At 39.8% G+C, this 20,242-nt stretch overlaps 1 protein-coding gene across 1 annotated transcript in view; it reads right to left on the reverse strand.

Moving 5' to 3' along the window:
- Positions 1-28: 28 nt before the first annotated feature.
- The window catches only part of GAD2 (glutamate decarboxylase 2), a 92,222-nt gene continuing 72,008 nt past the window's right edge, over positions 29-20,242 (reverse strand). The window contains exons 14-17 of the mRNA XM_032243849.1: positions 17,876-18,025; positions 10,867-10,974; positions 10,446-10,535; positions 29-2,699 (exon numbers count right to left, since the gene is read on the reverse strand). Coding sequence (XP_032099740.1) covers positions 2,526-2,699; positions 10,446-10,535; positions 10,867-10,974; positions 17,876-18,025 — 522 coding nt within the window. The 3' untranslated portion in view covers positions 29-2,525. The remainder of the gene's footprint in view (positions 2,700-10,445; positions 10,536-10,866; positions 10,975-17,875; positions 18,026-20,242) is intronic.

Below are 20,242 nucleotides of genomic sequence, written 5' to 3' on the forward strand. Positions count from 1 at the left end.
TTCCTTCCTTCCTTCCTTCCTTCCTTCCTTCCTTCCTTCCTTCCTTCCTTCCTTCCTTCTTCTTCTTCTTCTTCCCTCCCTCTCTTCTGAGCAGATTACACACCTCCTTTCAAGACTATTTATTAAATTACTGGGACCTGGGCTTTTATTTGCTTCCTTCTTTGGGCTACAGTTCGTAAGGATTTCCCTGCGCAGGCCTGAGCAAGGATCTCAGGCAATTTGAAGGAGTACTGGGAAGGGGTAGGGCAGCGGGGAAGAAGAGCTATTGTTTTTGCTAGAATTGTTTTGCTGGAATTTCATACATAGGCACAAATTGTCCTTGAAAACTCTACCATCTCATTGACCTAAAAACCAGCAGTTTACAACCTAGGATCTGTAACCCAAGAGATAAAGCATCCTGCAGTAGAGCAGAGTTGGTTCGCCAGGGCATTGGGCCCCACTGTCTTCTCCGAGAAGGACAGCAGGTTGGATCAATTAGCATCTCTGCCTCTGAAATGGGACCTTTGGGCCTGAGGCTCAAGATAGTTGGGCAGCTATGTTGTTATTCTCAGCAGCCAGTTTTGAGAAAGGAAAGGGATGCTTAGCCGTTAGACAAAGTCTAGAATGGAAGGTTATTCCTTCAGGAAATTCTGTGACACAGATGAAAGACTTTACTTCTAATCGTCATAGTGAACCCATTTGCTTTCTAGACAGAAAGAGTCCAAAGCCATGTTCATATCAAGTGTCACTATTTTTGCATATAACCTGAGAGAAATAATGTAGGGGTAAGCTTGTGACAATTTCAGATGGTTGGATCCTTTGATTATATTATAGGCATTTCTATATGTTATATTGTAGGGCATTTCCACATGTTGAAGGACAGGGCCTTCTCTCTTCTCTTGTATAACTGTAGTCTGAGTATTGAACTGCGTGGTCCATTCAGAAATGGAAAATATTACTAAATTTGCATTTGCAGTCTTCATAGGAATCTACTATGCTCCTAACAGGGCTTGGAACCTGACAATGTGTGACCCCATAAATATCTATGGAAGCTTTTGGTAGCTCATGTTTTTCTATCAGGTTCGCAGGGAAAGAAGGATGTTTTAAAAATAGTATTTCAAATTCTAAGGATCTTATTATTTCTACATATTCTGGTCACTTTGGATCTCAATGAGAGATGGATAAAGGAAAACCTTAAGATAATGTCTCAAACTCTAGGGTGAGAAGCTCGTTTAATGGAAGAAAAACAACCACCCATGGAATATAAATTAATTTTTTGGATCTCAGTAGTAGGGAGTCTAGCAGGAGAGGGTTTGTGGGTAGGAATGGGGAGGGGATGGAATTAAACAATTGCACTGGAGGTAAATTTCTCTTTCCTGGTCAGTGGCAATATGGCACCAGGATGACACCATTATTGCCCCACAGAGATTTCTTCTCCCAAGGCCAACTTTAATTTTCTGGGCTTACCACATTCTGGGAGTGTGCTTCATTCCTCTTCGCTCAGGCTGATTAGGTTTTATTTTTATTTTCTCTAATTAATTCAAATGACCTAATAAAAGAATACTATTTGGAAGATGCCTCAAGAATGAGAATCAACCTTCTGTTCAAAACAGGCCAAATTGGAAAGCAGAATAGAGACAATTACCCTAATTTAATCTGAGATGAAGCTTGGCTTGTCACGCTTACAGAGTGAGTCCTCCAAGAGTAAACTGCATGGAAAATTTAAAGGGGAAGAGATTCTTATTGCCAATTGGATCAATTATTTTAAAGAATTTGCAGTATTGTTTTCTGTTTGTCTTGAAATACTAACTTTAGAAATGTGATAAGCTGTAACATGTGTAGAAAGAAGGAATCTTATCTTTTAAGAATTTTGTGGGTCAACGTTTCAAAATAACTTTGCTAAGTGTTTTATTGTGCCTCCATTAAGAGAAAGGAAAAAAAAATCTGGCTTAATTTTTATATCTGCCCCTGCAGTTTGTATAACCCATATAAAATAAAAATCTATATGTTACAAAATAGGATATCTTTTTTAATATATATATTTTCCTTTTGTAAAATTATATGTATTTAAATACATTTGAAATGTTGCTATAGGTAAATTAGAAATTTTTTTCTAATACTATGAAAAAGGCAAGAGTTTTTATTGTCAACATACATTTTATATTTACTTTATCCTTTTCACTGTACCCCAAAGAACCTTTTATGATTCAGGGGCAATTTGGCACTATTCAGTCCTACTAGTCTGAAGTGAAAATAAAGTTTGCTTTGCGCACTATATTAAAAGTAAGGGAAGTATTTATAATAATTTTAAGCTTTTCCTTATTGATTAGAACACAGCCTTTTGTCACTAATTCTTAGAGAGGTATTCTAAACTTAAGAAAGGATTTTTAAAAGGAGCAATGTCTTTTGTTTGATTTTTAAACTCTACTTTTACACCACAATATAGAAATAGATTTACTTTGGAACAAACTACAAATACATTCACACAGTTTGTGACAACTTAATTGTCTACCTAGAGAAGTGGAACAGCTTGGTGAGCTAGGTTATTATAAATCTTGTCCAAGGCGTTCTATTTCTTCAATCAGGAAGTCAATGTCTTGGTGAGTCGCTGCAGGGTTTGAGATGACCATGCGGAAGAAATTGACCTTGTCTCCCAAGGGTTGGTAGCTGACCATTGTGGTTCCATACTCCATCATTCTGGCTTTAATCACTGGAGCCACCTGTGGGACAGACCATATAAGCGTGATGACTTTCTCCTGGGATTCTACCCTGAGTCAAATAACCCAACAGCAAGCAGACTCTTTAGTCTTTAGCTCGACAGTCAGAACCTTATTTGTTTTCTCTTGAAAGAGTTGCCCCCAAGTTTTCTTGGAATCAGAGAACTACAACAGTTTAACACATTCAAGATCCTGTAAGTGATAAGAGGAATAATAAATGATAGACTATCAGGTGACTGCCACCTTGTCCTTGACTTTCCAGTTTGTGTTTTGGGAGGATGGGATGAATCTTGCATTGGCCCCAAGGCTAAATGGTTTAGCAAGACATTTGGGGGCATTTTTCCCCAATAGGAAATGTAAAAACATTGGAAATAAAACAGGTCAGATGATTGCTATCAAAATGTAAGTTTTAGTATCAGGTGATATATGAAGATAAGCAGACTTTTGCCAACTTTCTTGAAATCCTGAAGTTTTCTAGTTTCTTTTCATTCTCTTTTTGTAGTGCCTCACTTTATATTTTGAAAGATATTTTTTAATAATAATGATGAATCAGCTGGGACAAAAAGCTGAACGCACAAGGACTTATCATATGTTGCATATCACAGAGAGGATAGCATACCGCGGACAAGAATATACTCTATTTATGCCAGATTGTTGATTATAGCCTCAGTAGTTCTCTATTGCATATGAAATTAAGCTTAAATTCGAGTTCAATGCAAAGACCTTTCATCACCCATTTCTGAGGGCTCACCTTCCACAATTTGCCAAAATGAATCTTGAACTCTGACAGGACTCCTTTATTAAATATCTCTTGAATTTACCACACATATTTTTATCCCTTCACACTTGTCATCAGTGTTACCATGTCAGACTTGTTCTCTGTGCTTAGAATCCATCCCTTTTCTCTTTCGGTGCATATCCTACTTCAAGATCCCACTACAGTCCTACAACTGCTATGAAGCCTTTCCTGACTTCTAGTGGCCATCAGTAGCTCTCTTCCTTTAAGCTGTAAACATATGATCCACGATCCTTCCCCATAGATTCTGACTATATGCTAATTTCCTACTATCCTCTTACTTCTGAGCAAATACATTTTCTTTTTCTACCTCAACTATTAGGTCCTGGAGAGCAGACAGAGTCTTTACATTTTTGTTGTTTGTTTACTAGCACAGTGCTGGGTACATGTTGGAGGATTTCTAAATTCTTATTGCTATAAAGAGTAGCATAATAGAAACAGCTATCTAGGCAGAGGCAAAAACTTAAATCATGTCTAACCATATATACAATCTGTCCACATATATTTACCACTGGAGTTTGTAAATATATCATATCTGATCTTCATTGCTGCAAATACCTACTAGGAATGGTAGACATCAGAAAACTTTAGGCTTATTTAAGTTACATATGGTCAGAAACTCAGTTCAAAATGGAGACTATACCTTACAGCTGGATTTATCTTAAATGAAGGACAGTTCGATTCAAATGGAATGCTGTTAGGAACATGTGACTTATAAATATCAACTCTTAAATAATTGGTTTATAATGAAGTTTTTACCTTCAACATATTCAATGCATAAAACCAGCAAAGTTCCCATTGGGGCCAATCATTTGTTAGTTACCAAAGGCAAAGTCAACAGATAGACTTCACCTTTACCTTCACTTCTCATTCTGAAACTAATTTCCTTATCTAAAAATGATGTGGATGATGATTCCAACATTGAGATTTTTAAATTCTAGGTTGAGTTCTTTTATCCCTTCCCACTCCTTGTTCCATGGGGAGGAGTGTTTCTCTTGGATTTATCCTTCTTCCACTTAAAGCATTAAGAATGCATGCAGAGCACTGGGCTCCTCCCAGGGAATAAATAAGAAGAAGAATTTAAATATCTCAAGTCTGGGATTAACTTCTGAAAATAGACCTACTAGAACACTCCAGCCAAAGGGGCATGAAATTTATCCTTTGTGTTGCAAGGCATGTCAAGTCAATGTGATTCTTTCAAAGAGAAATCTCAAATTAGAAAAGGAATTCCAAATTCACTTGGATGCAGGAATTTAAGGACAAGTCACATGACTATTCCTTAGTTTTATTTGCATAATAAATCATTCTTGCTCTTTAGAACTGATAAAATAATGACAGAGCTTTACTCAGTAAATTAAACTGTCATTTAGTTTTCATGGGCAATCTAAGCAAAAATACAGAAGAATGGCACTAATTATTAAGGACAATCATCTGCAACTTTTCAGATGAATGCAAATCAAAGGTTAAAAGATTAATGCTAACAGCCACAACCAAACAGATTTTGGCATAAAGTAAGATTGAATCCCCTCAGTTCCTGAAGCAAGCTGAATTGGCAGAAATCACAGCTGTCTAAATACATATGACTTTTGGTTGCTTCCAGAAAATGCTGATGGACTAAAATTAGCTGGAACATGGAACATCTACTTTATTGTATATTCATTCATTGCAAGTTAAGAAGGAAAAAAAGATTCGGACTATTCTGATGAACATATGTGATCTGTGAGACCAAAATAGAGACTCCCATAGCAACTAAGATGGACCCCAAGGTTAAGGAAACAAAGTTACTTACAGGTCCAGGGTTCAGGGCCTGGCTAGAGGGCAAATCACTAAATTGCTAATGATTGAAATTCCCTAACAATATGCGCTATGATACCCCTCCTCGCCCTCATTTACTACCCAGACCATTACAACTCTGACTGACAGAAGGCTGACCTTACACACATTATTTCCTGGTAAGCAACTGGTAAGCAACTGCAGACCTTAAGCTAGTTTCAGCAGCCTATAGACATGTGCACAAACTGTGTTTATGCCCTACAGTTCACCTTTTGATGTAAAGAGCCAAATTCCACCTCATTTTAACACTAAAACCCTTCCCTGAAGTAAACATCAGATGTATGTTACACATATGTTTACTCATGGTATACGTGCTTAGCTCCCCTCATAAATATGGATAGCTTCCCCCCAAAACCTACTGAATATGTATGACTCTACTGCGTGATTCAGGCCCTGTGAGGCATAAAACCCAACCTGCCCTTTCCCTCTTGGAAGGGAGAGCACCTTCTGCACATGCCGGAGGCTGTCTCTTCCCAGTTTGCAAACTGATATCACAAATAAAGCTCTCCTTTCTACTATTTAGACATTTCGGTGGTCTTTTGGATGACATACATAGAGATTTCACTAATTTCTAGGCTTTTGTATTTTTTGGTTGGATTCTTAGTTTTCCTAAATAAAGAAGGGTAGTTGAGAAAGAGTGGTTGCATGTTGAAGAATTCAGTAAAGGCATAGTCGACAAGAGCTCCTTGGGTCTGCCTTAAGAGTTTTAGGGTACTGTCTTCTCTCTTGTGGCATTAGCTTTTTCAGTCCTTTAGAAAACAATAACCAGGGGACTATTCCAGAATTGGAACCCACATTTGTCTCTTTCAAAGAGGGTGCATGGTAAAGCCTCATGAAATAAAATATATCACAGAAATGTATTTTTCACTATGTCTTAGAAAACCTCTTTATTTTTACATTTTGGAAGACTGTGAGAAATTTTTGAAAAATGTAAAAGCAGAATAATTAAATGAGAAATTCTAAACTATTGGCCAGGCTTAGTGGTTCACACCTGTAATCACAGCAGTTTGGGATGCTGAGGTGTGTGGATCACTTGAGGTCAGGAGTTCAAGACCAGCCTGGCCAACATGGTGAAACCCTGTCCCAACTCTGTCTCTACCAAAAAAATATAAAAATTAGCTGGATGTGGTGACAGGCGCCTGTAATCCCAGCTACTCAGGAGGTTAAGGTGGGAGAATCGCTGAACCTGAAAGGTGGAGGTTGTAGTGAGCCAAAATGGCACCACTGTACTCCAGCCTGGGCAGCAGAGTGAGACTCTGTCTTAAATAAAGTTTTAAAATACTAAAAGTCCTATTGCACTTAATAACACAGACTTTCAAAGAGTCTGTGTTTAATATAAGGCCAGACTATTTCCTCACAAATTTAGTATTAAATCCACTGCTAACCTTTTAAAAGTCCACGAATCAGTATAGGACTACAGGACTATAAAAGCTGATAGAACCAGGTAGTGATCAAGAATAATGAAAATTAAAAGAAGAAGATGAAGAATCAGAAACACAAGAGGTGATCAACAGACCAGCCCTTTTGATTCTTGTTTGATAAACACTGGTACGGCCTACTTGCTGCCACTCCCTGTGTCTAAGGCATGGGTTTGGGGTCACAGGCCCATAGTGCCCCATGCATTCATCATCTACACTGTCTCAGGGACAAAGTGCCATCTGCAAGATCCTAGTCCTGACTGGGTGGCAGGAAACACACTGACTGGATTCTCGGATGCTTGCTTTATTAATAACTTCTGTTATCTAGATATTTGTCCCCAAGCTAGTGCACTCTGGGAAAAGGCCTATGATCCACTATTAGGTTTCCTAAATGTTGTTTCCCATCCTTATTCTGGAATATGCCAAAGATATATACTATAGACTGAATTTTTGTGTCCTCCCAAAATGTATATGTTGAAATCTTAACCCCTCAATGTGATGGTATTAGGAGGTGGGGCCTTTGGTAGTGATTAGGTCGGGAAGGCACAGTCTTAGAGACCCCAGAGAGCTCCCTTGCCCTCTTTCTGCCATGTGAGGATACAGTGGGAAAAAGGCCATTGATGAACCAGGAAGTGGGCCTTCTTCCAGACATGGAATCTAGCGGCACTGTGATCTTGGACTTCCTAGCCTCTAGAACTGTGAAAATAAATTTCTGTGTTTATAAGCTACGCAGTCTATATTAGTTTTTTGTAGCCCAACCAGACTAAGATAGAATTTTAGCTCAAGAAATGATTTTCGAGTTTCTATTGTGCGCTACAGCTATGAATCAGGCAAGATGGTACAAAGAGTAATTCTCTGCCTTGTCTTGTCCAGAATTTAACATTGTTCTTTTGTTTCCCATAAACAGCACAGAGAACTCCACATTTCCCACCATTTTGGATCTATATCAGCATGGACCAAGAGAACTCTGTGCAGTGGTGGACATGTTCTATATCTGCACTATTTCGTACAATGCCATTGGTCACAGTCAAGCAACTGAAATGTGGCTAGTGTGATTCAAGATCCAAATTTTTAGTTGAATTTAATTTTAATGGATTTAAATTTAAATATGAATAGCCACATGTGGCTATTACTACCATATTGGACAGCACAGATTATTTGCCTCAGCTGTTTTCCTTCTCAGACTCTGTGTGTGTGTGTGTGTGTGTGTGTGTGTGTGTGTGTGTGAATATTCTATACTGGTTCCTAGATATTATACATTAAGGGCTTTACACTTAATAAAGAACTTTCCAGAAAGGCTAAAAAAGTCATTGGCATAGATGAACAAAAGTTAAACTTGGTATTCATGTGGTTCTATTTTCATTTCCAAATCTGAATTGCTGAATTCTCTTGATTATAGTAATAAAAAATGGAGAAAAATCAGGAGAGTTCATTTTGCAATCCCCGGAGACTTTTATATGTGAATTGTCAACAGCATAAAAACAGTTTGCTAATATTAAAATTGCCATCTCCAGGAAATAATCTCCATTTCCATTCCTCATTACAGCTCATATGAGGTGCTGAAACCCAGGAGGCATTTGAAGAGTGATATTTAAATGGGGGAGCCTCCAAGTTGACTTTTGTTCAGAAAATAAAAAAGGTTTTATTCTGTATTCCCATCTTGTTCTATCCCTCAGCCCAGTGATAATGGACTGATTCAACAAATGAAATCAGCCAAACCAGTCCACGGATTCTCTTTCTGGTCAATTCAATAAGGAAGTGCAAGGCAAAAAGAATGGAAGCATGTAATTTCTTTCTAACAGGTTAAACAAAATAAGTCATTGTTAATAAATTTTACATTATGAAGACATACCATAAAAATTCCAGAAAAAATGTGAATTCTTTCCTCTCAAATGACAGCAGACGCCCGCAGCCCCATGCTCATTATTGCCTGCAATGAGCATCTTATCCAATACCACCTCGATGCCTTCCCTCCCATCTCGTGAGTTTGCTTTTCCCAGAATGAACCTACTCCACTAAATCATCCAACACAATCATAGCCTCTTCCACCCAGACCTGGTTCTAGAAGCACCATAGATCCTGGTTCTTCCATTTTTTCCTCTAGGTCACGGGTTCTGTAGCTGAGCTGCACATCGGAATCATCTGGATAACTTTCAGAATCATTCCCAGGCCCATCCAAGCACAATCTGATTACATCTTCAGGGTGAGATCTGGTCACTTGTGTCTTTTATAAAGTTTCTGGATGATTCTAATGTATGGCCAGGATTGCGAATCACTACTCTAATTAGGAGGCTTGGTTTAAAGACCTCAACCATGTGTAAGTTGCCTCCTAATGAGAAGTTTGATCCTGGGTGCTTAAGGGCAAATGTTAACAGTTAAAAACTTTAGTGAAGGTTTTAAATCTGCACAAAATCTTCTTCTTCATTTTACACAGAAGGAAATACAGTGTTCCCAAAGGTCAGTGAGGCAGCCCAAGCTCTTGAGCGGTGGTCAGACAGCCTGCGGGGCTCCTGGCAGTGACTAGAGGAGGTTCGCTCTTTCGTGATAAAAGGAACCCCCAAATCAACCAATCAGTTCTGAGCTCCAATTCTACATGATCATCCTTAGTTTTCCATGGGGGACAGGTCCTGCATATACCCCCCTTCAATGTGCATTGTAAACCATATTTCACTCATGTGTAAGTGCTGGGAGCAGGAGAGGATGAAAGATAAAGGGTGTCTTACTGACTACAGTACAACTTAAAGCTCAAGCCCTCGGGCTCTGGAGGCAGACTTTCTGTGAGATTTTGGGAGTTACTTTTTCTCCCTGTGCATCAGTTTCCCCATCAGCAAGATGGGTGGACCAAGTCCTTCCCATGTCAGGTTACTCTAAGGCTTTAAGTGACCTAACGCCTGATACCGAGCTGGGACACAATACACACTCCAAACAGTGGCTGTTATTATTGCTCTTTGCCCTCCTACCTTTTGGGGGTCACCACAGCTCTAAGATCCCTTCAGGGTAGGCTTGATCGTGGCAGCTCAAGAGGGTCAACAGCAGTATTTTTGCTAACCATTTCTGGAACCTGGAGTCTCTTTTGTGCTTGTAACTGAGCACTAGTTTCACTTGGAAGATCAGAGAACTTCAGCAACGTTCTTGCTGCTTTGTGAATGCCAACAAAGGATATCACCTGACTACTTCTTTTAAGACATCATAAACTCACTCTCAGAAAACAAGCAAATCGAGTTGTTAAAAGTCTGCATAGGCCAGGTGTGGTGGCTCATGTCTTTCCAGCACTTTGGGAGGCCGGAGTGGGCAGATCACCTGAGGTCAGGAGTTGGCGATCAGCCTGGCCAACATATTGAAACCCCGTCTCTACTAAAAATACAAAAATTAGCTGGGCATGGTGGTGGGCACCTGTAATCCCAGCTACTCTGGAGGCTGAGGCAGGATAGTCACTTGAATCCAGGAGGTGGAGGTTGCAGTGAACTGAGATCACGCCACTGCACTCCAGCCTGGGCGATAAGAGTGAGACTCTGTCTCAAAAAAAAAAAGTCTGCATATATCAGGCTTTATACATCTTAGGTCTGTGGGAGCCCACAGAAGGGAGTGGGTCCATGCACCCAGATGGGATTTCTCTTAAGGCCATAGGCATATGTCATAAAGAAAATGTGCACATGAAAGGCTCAATACACACAGGTTATCAGAGCAGCTCGGAGCACTGACCTTTGAGAGACGACTCATTCTCTCTTCATTGTCTTCCAGAGTACGCAAGCTCGGAGGAATGTACCAGAAGCAGACATTTGTGTGCTGAGGCTACAGAAAGGAAAGGAGGATTCACATCTGGCCCAGGCTGGCACTTTTGAAAATTCCACGGACATTTCAAATAGGTATATTCAGCAGGTTCAGAACACAATTCCCACTTTGCAATCAGGCATTGCCTTTGGAGGGCTTGATTTTGACATTATACAGACTACTTGGTGAGTTTCGTCTTTATTCCAGCTCGTAACAGCTACCCCATCATCCACTGCTCCCCTTTGTGATGGTCCCACTTACCTGGACAGCACATCATTTACAGCGAAACATATCAGCGATGAGAATTGGAATTGACTAAACTTTCTGGGATTGTAGAAATCCAAGTACATACCTTCCCATCAAACACCATCTCATATCCTTCTCGGTTTTTTATGATGTTGTATAAATACTCTGCCAACTCCAAACACTTATCGACATGCGCTTCAAAGCCGGTAGTCCCCTAGGTAAGAAAAGGACACAGCCCATTAGGCAGGCTGAGAGGGCGGAGGAAGCGATTTCCCTGGAGACTCATGGTCATCCTGCCGCCTCCTTCTCAGCCCGTCTGGCACTTTCCCGACACAAGCTTGCATGTTCTTCACATGTACCCCAAAACCTAAAATGCAATTAAAAAAAAAGAAAGAAAGGAAAAAAAAAAGACTGTTTCCATAGGCTTTTTCAGCACGCTTTTCTCTTCAATGCTCTCCCTGTCAGGTGCTTTTGTTCCCTTTCATTACTGCTTTCTACACGGGACTCCTTTTCTTCCAGAGCTTCCATTCCCCAGGCAATTATTTTGATTACTCAAGGAGAAAATGTGCCTCTGCTATTCAAAGGAGTAATCATGGAAGTCATTAATAACAGGAGGGCTGGGCTACTCTCTCTCTCTTCCTGCAGATAAAAAGCATCACCAGAGACACCCCCTCCCCAGAATGCCTGCTTAGTCTCCCTCCAACCTGTACATTTTCCATTCCCAGAGTCCATTTTTGTTTGCCAGTGTACCTGATACGGAACAAATTGAGTAGCTGCTCAATGAATTCGTTGAACAAATGGATACAGGAATTTTAGGGAGCACCCAGATGCTTTGTTAGCTTGTCAAGCTCTGTAGAGTTATCCTTTGGGGGCAGATAAATGACTCATCTCTGTGACGGGTGAACATTATCACAGAGGTCTTTTAGTTTCTGGCTCTGAAAGCCCTGGATCCAGACTTAGGAAAACTAATAAAAGAGTCTGTACTGGAGCTGTTTAACTGACATCAGGACACACGAGAGAGCTGCCTTTCAAAATGGCTTTCCTCTTATCTCCTTGGATGTTTAGTGGGTGCTGATGGAGAAAGCTTAGAGAAAAAGCCAATGCTCATCCCAGAAGCAGTTTGAACCTGCCCACCAGTAACTCCTCCACCAGGGAAACTAGAGAAAGCAATTGTAATAGATGAGATGGGCCCACCTGCCTGTTTCACACAAGATCACATTATCTCAGCTAAAGGGGCCCAGCATAGCCTAGTGACTTGTGACATCTGAAGCAGGTTTAAGAACAAGCTTCCCTGGAGAAATCAAATGGATTCAGAAATTCACTTATTTGGAGACTGCTGCCCCGGCTGATCAGCTCAAGGAGGCTGATGAGTTCTTGATGCCTCAACAGGAAGGACTTGGGCTGATGCCTGATGCTTAGCCAGCACCCATACCAGGAGCTCTGTGTATCTGTGGGTGCTAAGGAGATTAGAATTGGTTTGGACTGATCTGACAGTTTGGGTTCACTTGGGATGGACTGTAGGTAGAAGAGAGGGAGGCTAATTGCTCTTCTCCAACCTGGATCCTTTGGGCCAGTCTGGAGTTGGGTTTAAACTTTTGCCTATCTGATATAGGATATGGCAAACCAGTCTGACTCTGACCCTGTCCAGCTGAATGGCCTTGGCTAATCTCTCTGGTCAGATGGGAATGATGATGCCTTTCTGATTTCCCACAAAGAAAAGTTTACACTGTAATGGCAATGGAATTGCCAAAGACCAGAGTATGAGACCTCTGGTCCCCCTGGTCTGGGACCTCACTATGGGGCTGATCATGGCCATGTGATTGCCCCTTTAGTTGGGGCTAAAGACACAGAAAACTCTAGTGTGCCTGGATGCCTCCCGTTCATGTGGAATATTTATGGGAATAAGATCCACATTTTATTTTCAAGGTTTTGAAGGCTTTTAGGAGATTCTTCAAAATTCTTTCATTCATTAAATACTTCCACATTCATTAAATCATATGCCACACAGCTCTTACTGTGAGAATGACAGATGCACATGTGAAGCTTTATCAGGGAACATGTCCCCATAGCCTGAACCACTGTGGAGGATGCTGGAGGCTCGGACAGGCACTTCTAAGTGAAAGGCTGGATCCCAGCGTCAAGCTTCCACTGGGGGAGTTTCTGGGGAAAGACGGTTTTATTTAGTGCCTCCTGACCCACTCACGTAGGGCTGATTTAGACTGACCTGGCTGCAACACATATTCCATGAGGGCAGGCTTATGTTTCTTTTGTTCACTGTTAAATCCTCCACATTCTGAGCAGTGCTGAGCACATATTAGGTGCTCAATGTACATTTGTTGAATGAATAAGTGAATAACTTTGAAGCCTTTTACAAAGTTAAAGAAATGATCTGAGGAATGATCTATATCAGAACCAGATTATTTGTATTAAAAATTTAGATCATTAAGCCCCACCTCAGACTCCCAAACCAGAATTTTAGGAAGATGAACAATGTTTATGTGGTCTTCTTGAGCAATCTCACTGTCCAAGTGTTCAGCTGCTGCCTCCATGTGGTCTTGGGGCTTGACATCTTGAGAGTTGGTCATGATCATTCTCTGCTTCTTGAAATGCTTTTACAAACATTCTCAGGCCCAGAGATGGTGCTTCTGAAATAAACTGAATCCCTTGCTGCTATCTCAATTTTTGCTGCCACCACCCTAGTTCAGGCTCTGTTACTTTTCACCTGTAATGTAGCTCCCAAGTCTTCCTTCAGTCAATTAGACTCTTTGCTACTCTCAGAATATGCACTGAACTCCCACTCAACCACTCCTTGGAATAGCCTTCTCACAGCACTGCTGGGTGGAATCCTACTTCTTCTGCCTATCCTGTTCAAATCCCATCTCAAAGGTTATCTCTTTGTGAATCATCTCGATTCTTAAACTTGGAAAGAGCTCTCCATCCTTTAAATTCCCCAGATGTGTCTGGATTTCTTTTGTGACCAGTCCTAATCTGTCTTTTATGATGGATTTCTGTGCATTTATCTTATCCTGTCCAGAAAATGAGAGCCTCCTCATCCCATTCAGTACTAAGCATGATAATAGATGTTCAATATCTACTTATTAAAATAATATTTTAGAGAGGAAGTGAACATTCAGCCATTTTCAGCAAAGGATGCCAAATGTCCATTTCCCTTTAATAATTGTTTCCAGATATTTTTTATTCCTCAGCCCTTTGCCAGTCCCTCTGTTATGCATATTTTTAATTAGAAAGGCTAATTATAAAAATACACACACACACACATACACACACACACAAGGAAATCTGCCAATTTGTGATGACTACATACAAACACAGAGATTTGCTATGAAACCTTGGCTGTTATAAATGAAGCCATTCCTGTAGGCTTAAAAACGGAATGTAGGAGAATTTCTTGAACCTGGGAGATGGAGGTTGCAGTGAGCTGAGATTACATCACTGCACTTAAGCCTAGGCAACAGAGTGAGACCCCATCTCAAAGAAAAGGCGGGGTGGAGGGGATGTGATTTTAAGTTTATTTACTTATTTTTGACAGCCACTGAGTTTTAGCCACTGCAGGAATCTGTCAACATTGGAACATAATCATTAGGTCCTAGGATTATGAAATAAAATGGGGACAAAATGAAAGGCCAACTCTGTAAGAAGAGAGCTGAGGTTAGGCACTGGGCCTCTGCTGATGATAAACATCTGTATCTTAACCATCTAATATGCTTCTTAGCATTCCAAATCAGGGGTCTTATTTTTTACATAAATTTGTTCTAATCAAGTTAATTTGGATTTAATATGATGGCTGTCAACAGTGCATTTAGCTCCATTAGTCATTAACAGATTAATTCAAAGAATAATAACTTAGGCTATTTTTCATGGGGTTTGTCTTAGGAGAAAACGTGGAAAACACCAAATTCTCCAGGCATGTCTGATAACAGAGGGTTTACTGAATTAATGCTGTGTTCTTCTTCCTCCTCCTCCTCCTTACTCTTTTCCAGACTGTTTCCTCATTCCTGTGGGGAGGCAAGTTACAACATCACAGACAACTCCTTCATGGCTCTTCTTGTGTGAAGAGGATGATTTCTTCCTTGGCTGGCATGGCTAGAGAGAGAGCTTTGATGTGAGAGTACAATTATCCTCGCCTTTGATCTAGATTGTAGGACTAAGCTTATTACTTTAATAATGATTATTTCATTTTTCAAAAAAAATACGAAGGTTTAGATTGAAAGTCAGCTGGAAGTTTTTGCCGTTTAGATGTCTAGATACTGGAGGTGTTTCCACAAGGAAGTAAAAGAATAAGTAATGCAGTGACTGTGATTTCCTCTTTTCATCCCCTTTCCCGGTGCCTTCACGAGCCCTTTCTTTTATTTCAGGCTTCACCTGGTCCTGCTGTTCCATTCACACCTGATGCTCTCCATGTTCTTTCACTAAAAACCCATGCTGCCCCCTGCTGGAGAGGAGGCTTCAGATGGAAAGGGAGCCCCAGAAACTGATGAACCATGAGAGAAACATTTTCATGTAAATATTGCTGATGATAATTATCTTAATAAAAACACCACAGGGGGAAAAAGACACAAAAAAATATTACCTGAAGTAACATGGAACTTGTACAATATTCAGAGATCAAGGTTTCCTCAGCTTGCTACCTGATATTTATATTCATTATCTTGTAATTCCCACCAATCAATGAAATGAAAAACCTGCTCATTTTAAAGCAGCTTGGAGGCTCATTTATATAAATACATAAAGCAGCTTGGAGGTACATTTATATTCTTTTTTTTTTTTTTTTTTTTTGAGATGGAGTTTCACTCTTGTTACCCAGGCTGGAGTGCAATGGCGCGATCTCGGCTCACCGCAACCTCTGCCTCCTGGGTTCAGGCAATTCTCTTGCCTCAGCCTCCTGAGTAGCTGGGATTACAGGCACACACCATCATGCCCAGCTAATTTTTTGTATTTTTAGTAGAGACTGGGTTTCACCATATTGACCAGGCTGGTCTTGATCTCTTGACCTCGTGATCCACCCGCCTCGGCCTCCCAAAGTGCTGGGATTACAGGCTTCAGCCACCGCGCCCGGCCCATTTATATTCTTGATTGATTTTTTTTTTTCCAAATGAAAGTGTCATTGCTGGCAGAATGAGTCTCCCATTGGTTGGTGAGGACCAGGTACCTGTCCTTGTTGGGCTGTCAATTTTCAAAAGAGGAAGGGGGTTCATCACCCCACCATTACTGGACAACACAGTGGAGCTTCACTTCATGTAAAGCTCCTGATATTTAGCTTCATGTAGCTGCCTGATATTTAGCAACATGTAAACAAAGTTCAGCTGGGGTTAACACTATTAAGGAGGCTTGCCTGAAAGATGTACAGTCCAGCCATCCCTGGAAACCACCCAAGAGTTATTTCTTCATTAAGCAAGATCATCTTTCTGTTTAAACTGCATCTTTTTACCAGAATGGACTTAAAGGAGATTCCATAAAATACCTGTGGATTGCTTTGCTTCACTCCAAAACTCCCTCTTTTTCTTTTTAAGGACCTGGTTATCTAAACTGCTTAAAGTAATTTAGGTTACTTAAAAAAAATTATACAAAGGCATAAGGAATTCACTGCCATGGACATGGTTCCTACTTTTTTACACAGACTTCAGCAAAAATCCATTCACTGGTCTTATCCTGGTACACTTCACTCCTGCTGACCAAGCTATTTGCTTTTTCTTATGGGACTGAGCATGTTACCTCTTCAAGTGGGTGATTTACACATTTTAGAGCCAAATGTATATCCTTTCCACCAAACATAAAGGACCACACCACATCCCAGCTTTCCCTTGTGAACGTTGTTAGAATCCAAATGAAGGCGCTAATGTTAAGAAAACCCTGATAGATGGAGCCAGGGAAAACCAAGAAGAGAGGGTTCTTACGCCTTGTATACTGGATAACAAAAACTATCACAGAAGACTGCAAAAATTACAACCTTGCTCGAAGGCTACCACAACCTTGCACACACACAACAATACTTCTGCAAGGACATCTGCCTAGCGATCGCCTATCCAGCCTCGGACTGGCCTCAGCCTGGTTATTGATCTTTGTAGCCAAAAATATTTATCTCAAAACAATTACGTAATCTTCCTCATTTCTTCCTTTAAAAACTTTTGTCTTCTTTTACCTCCTTTGGATATGCACAGAGTTTACTATGGCATATGTATTCCCGTTGCAATGCTTTATTTCCAAATCAACATCTTCTCTTTTGGAGAGCCTCTCTCTGCTATTTAGGTTGACACTTTTAATTGCTCCCTTTCTTATGTCAGATTTCCTTGAATCCTTTTTTTGCATTGGGGTTTCTATAGTATATACAGCTGGCTCTGTCCATTGCCTCCTGCAGGAGATAAATGAAGCTGGGCGGGCAGGCACTAATTTGTGACCTCTAAGTTAAGAACCCGGTCAAAATTAAAAATAAAATCTTTGACCTTTCTAGCCTGCTTATATTTAAACATAAATGTAGGCTCCTGGAAGGCTACAATTAGGTCCAGCAAGTGCTGCACACTGTTAGTAAGTTTTCCTTGCTGAGAAAGTAGGGGTCACATACAGTTAAATTCAGAGGGAAACACAGAGGCTACATTAAAGGAGGTGATTAGGTACTTCAGGAGGTTAGAAAACAAAAAAGCTTTTTAACTAGAGGTTATCCCTTGAAATGTCAAAAAATAAGCTATCATGATGGGATTTTTACTTTTTCTTTTTTATTCTCTAAACATACTGTTTCAGATTGCATTCACCTACCCCAGGCGATCAATCACTAGGTAAAAACTGAATTAGTGAACAAAAACCAGCAACAACAACAATAAGCTCCTGTTCAAGTTCAAAGTGTTCCACCATATAAAGCAAAATGGATTTATTTTCTAGATGAGTGAGCATTTGAGGTAATTTGGCTAGAAAAAAAACAATGGATTTGACTCTATTTTTCCTCATGTCGAATGAAGGTATTTAGATGCAGGATTAAAGAAGGCAAATCTTGGGTAAGATATTTCAATTTGGAAATCTTTTTTTTTTAACATTTCATAATAGGGGTCACCCTATAAAGGTTCTGTTTTTAGCTGACATTTATCTGGGCCACACACACTCACCTTTGCCCTCCACATCAGCCATAGTTTAAAAACATCAACGTGGCGTCCGCACTGTAAGGCCTTGTCTCCAGTGTCATAGGACAGGTCATAATGTTTATCTTGCTGAAAGAGGTAGGAGGCATGCATTTGGTTGCAATTCTGCATCAATCCCTAAGAGAGAGAATAGAATATTTAGCAAATTCTACTGACTACTCATTAGATTTATATTGGTAAAAATTAATAGGAAAAAAATAAAAGAAAGGGACATTGCATATCTTAAAGAAAGAGAACAGTACAAATCAATTGGAAAAAAAGGATGGGGCCAATTCTGGCCAGGAGTGTCTCGTTGTAATGGTCAACCATGTGGGATCAATGGCCCAGGGTCAAATGTCACAGAGGTTAGCAAGGACACATTTATACTTTCACTCTCCCTTTTAAGATAAGGCATTCATAAAAATCAACTGATAAATAAAAATCACAACCAGAGCATACATTTATGTTTAAATGTTCACCTTCTTTGGGAAAACATCTCGCTATTCTGGTTTTGTCATGATTAAAATATTTTGGAAACTCTTTGGTTTTGGAAATATTGATGTGTTTCTTCTAGTATTTCCATCCATATCTAGTTCAAGTACTTTATCATTTAGCTGTTAGAGTTTGAGCTCCTTTTGGAAATCATAGCTTTTAAGACAGCTCATTGCTATCATTTTTATATGCTGAAATCTAAAACAAAAAAACAAACAAACAAAAAAACTACATATACATTGCAATTTTTAGATAAATTTAAATAACCAATCTTTCAAATGTCATGTTCCTCTCTCAAGAGTGGTCAGAGCTTCAGTCCTACAATTGCATACTCAGTTTCCTGAGGTAATTAAGTGGAAAGTTTCATTGTCAATGGTCATTCATTTGCCCTAACACTGTAAGCTTACCATGGAAATAGGTGGCAAAGTGATTGAATTATTCCATAGGATGGTGAATGAATCATGCTTTCTGACTAAAATAGTATCGCCAGTCTCTTCACTAAAAGCCCCATGTTTCAATTTGTCATGAACCGCTGGAAGCCTTTGACTATTTTCTTCTCTTCTGTATAATTGCGATTTTACAAAAGCTTTGGCATTTGGTTTTGTTTCTTTTGTGACTCATGGCAAAAGAAGACAAGACTAAAGTATGATCACTTAGTTGAAGTTAGAAGTGGAAACACTTCTGAAAACTGTACACACTAAAACACAATGCAATGCAACTACAATTTTAATTTGGTTTTGAAAGATGGAGTGCTGAAATGGTGGACAACAGAACTGGACTCTACCTTGTAGTTTAAGCTTCACATATATTGGAATCCATTTGTTATTTTTGAGAATAAGAACAATTAAATATGATGTATTTATATTAGATCAGTAGAAATATATTGAATTCAAAAAAGAAAATTTACTTGAAGACCAATAAGGTAAAAATTTGCAACATGTGCTTTTATTTGGTTTCCTGGTCACAGAAACTTTGTACCATTATTCCTCTGACCGTGAAAGCTCCCACATTGGTGCCATCAATACTAAGGAAGGCCACCTCAGAGATTGAGAAATGGTGAATGGATCAGACCTATTCCTACTGTGATAGAAAAAACAACGCAAAACACATGAGCCCTAAAAAGCTGGGCAGCTGCAGTCTCCGTATTGCACAAAATGACAAGCAAAGGTGATGCTGTTTTCCCTACAGAAGGCCTTAGTGAGATGATGTCCTGGTTCTGAGCCATGAAAAAGTTATAGACCATCATGTCCCAAACTATTTAAAACACACGAATAGTTCTGTACATGAAGAGATTCCCATGCTTGAATAAATTTAGGAAACTGTATAACATCTATTCTTTCTTTTTAGATACTGCAAAACATATCAGCATATTAAGGGTTCCAATAAGCCCTGAAATAATGTAAGCTGCTTTTAACTCTAAGCCAATATATTCCAGCCTTTTTAAAACTGAAAACACTCTTATTGGAGAACACTTATTCCCATCTCATGGAACAGCACGTTCCTTGGATGTTGTCAGAGCATCATAGACTCTTGGATTATAGAGTAAATGAACTGGAGCTTGTTTACTCTATTGCTGCTCAATAAAGGAATCATTTCTACACACTTACTAATGAGTGGCTGTCCAATTTCTCTATTAATCACCTACCCCTGTTAATTTATTCCTATTGTTGGGCAGCTTGGTTGTTAGAAGTATTCCTTTTATTGAAACCACGTCAGAGCTAAAATCACAGTGTCTTCTGATTTTGCCATCAAATCTGTGCCAGCCGGTGTTACTAAACCAGCGCCTCAAAGCCGCAACGGAAATCCTAATCTCTTCCATTTGACAGTCCTTTAAACAGTGAGGGCTGCCATCCTTCTCTCAGC

The sequence above is a fragment of the Sapajus apella genome, unplaced genomic scaffold (assembly GCF_009761245.1).
Source record: "Sapajus apella isolate SASKATOON/1434 unplaced genomic scaffold, GSC_monkey_1.0 scaffold53, whole genome shotgun sequence".
In the NCBI taxonomy this organism is placed as follows: Eukaryota; Metazoa; Chordata; class Mammalia; order Primates; family Cebidae; genus Sapajus; species Sapajus apella.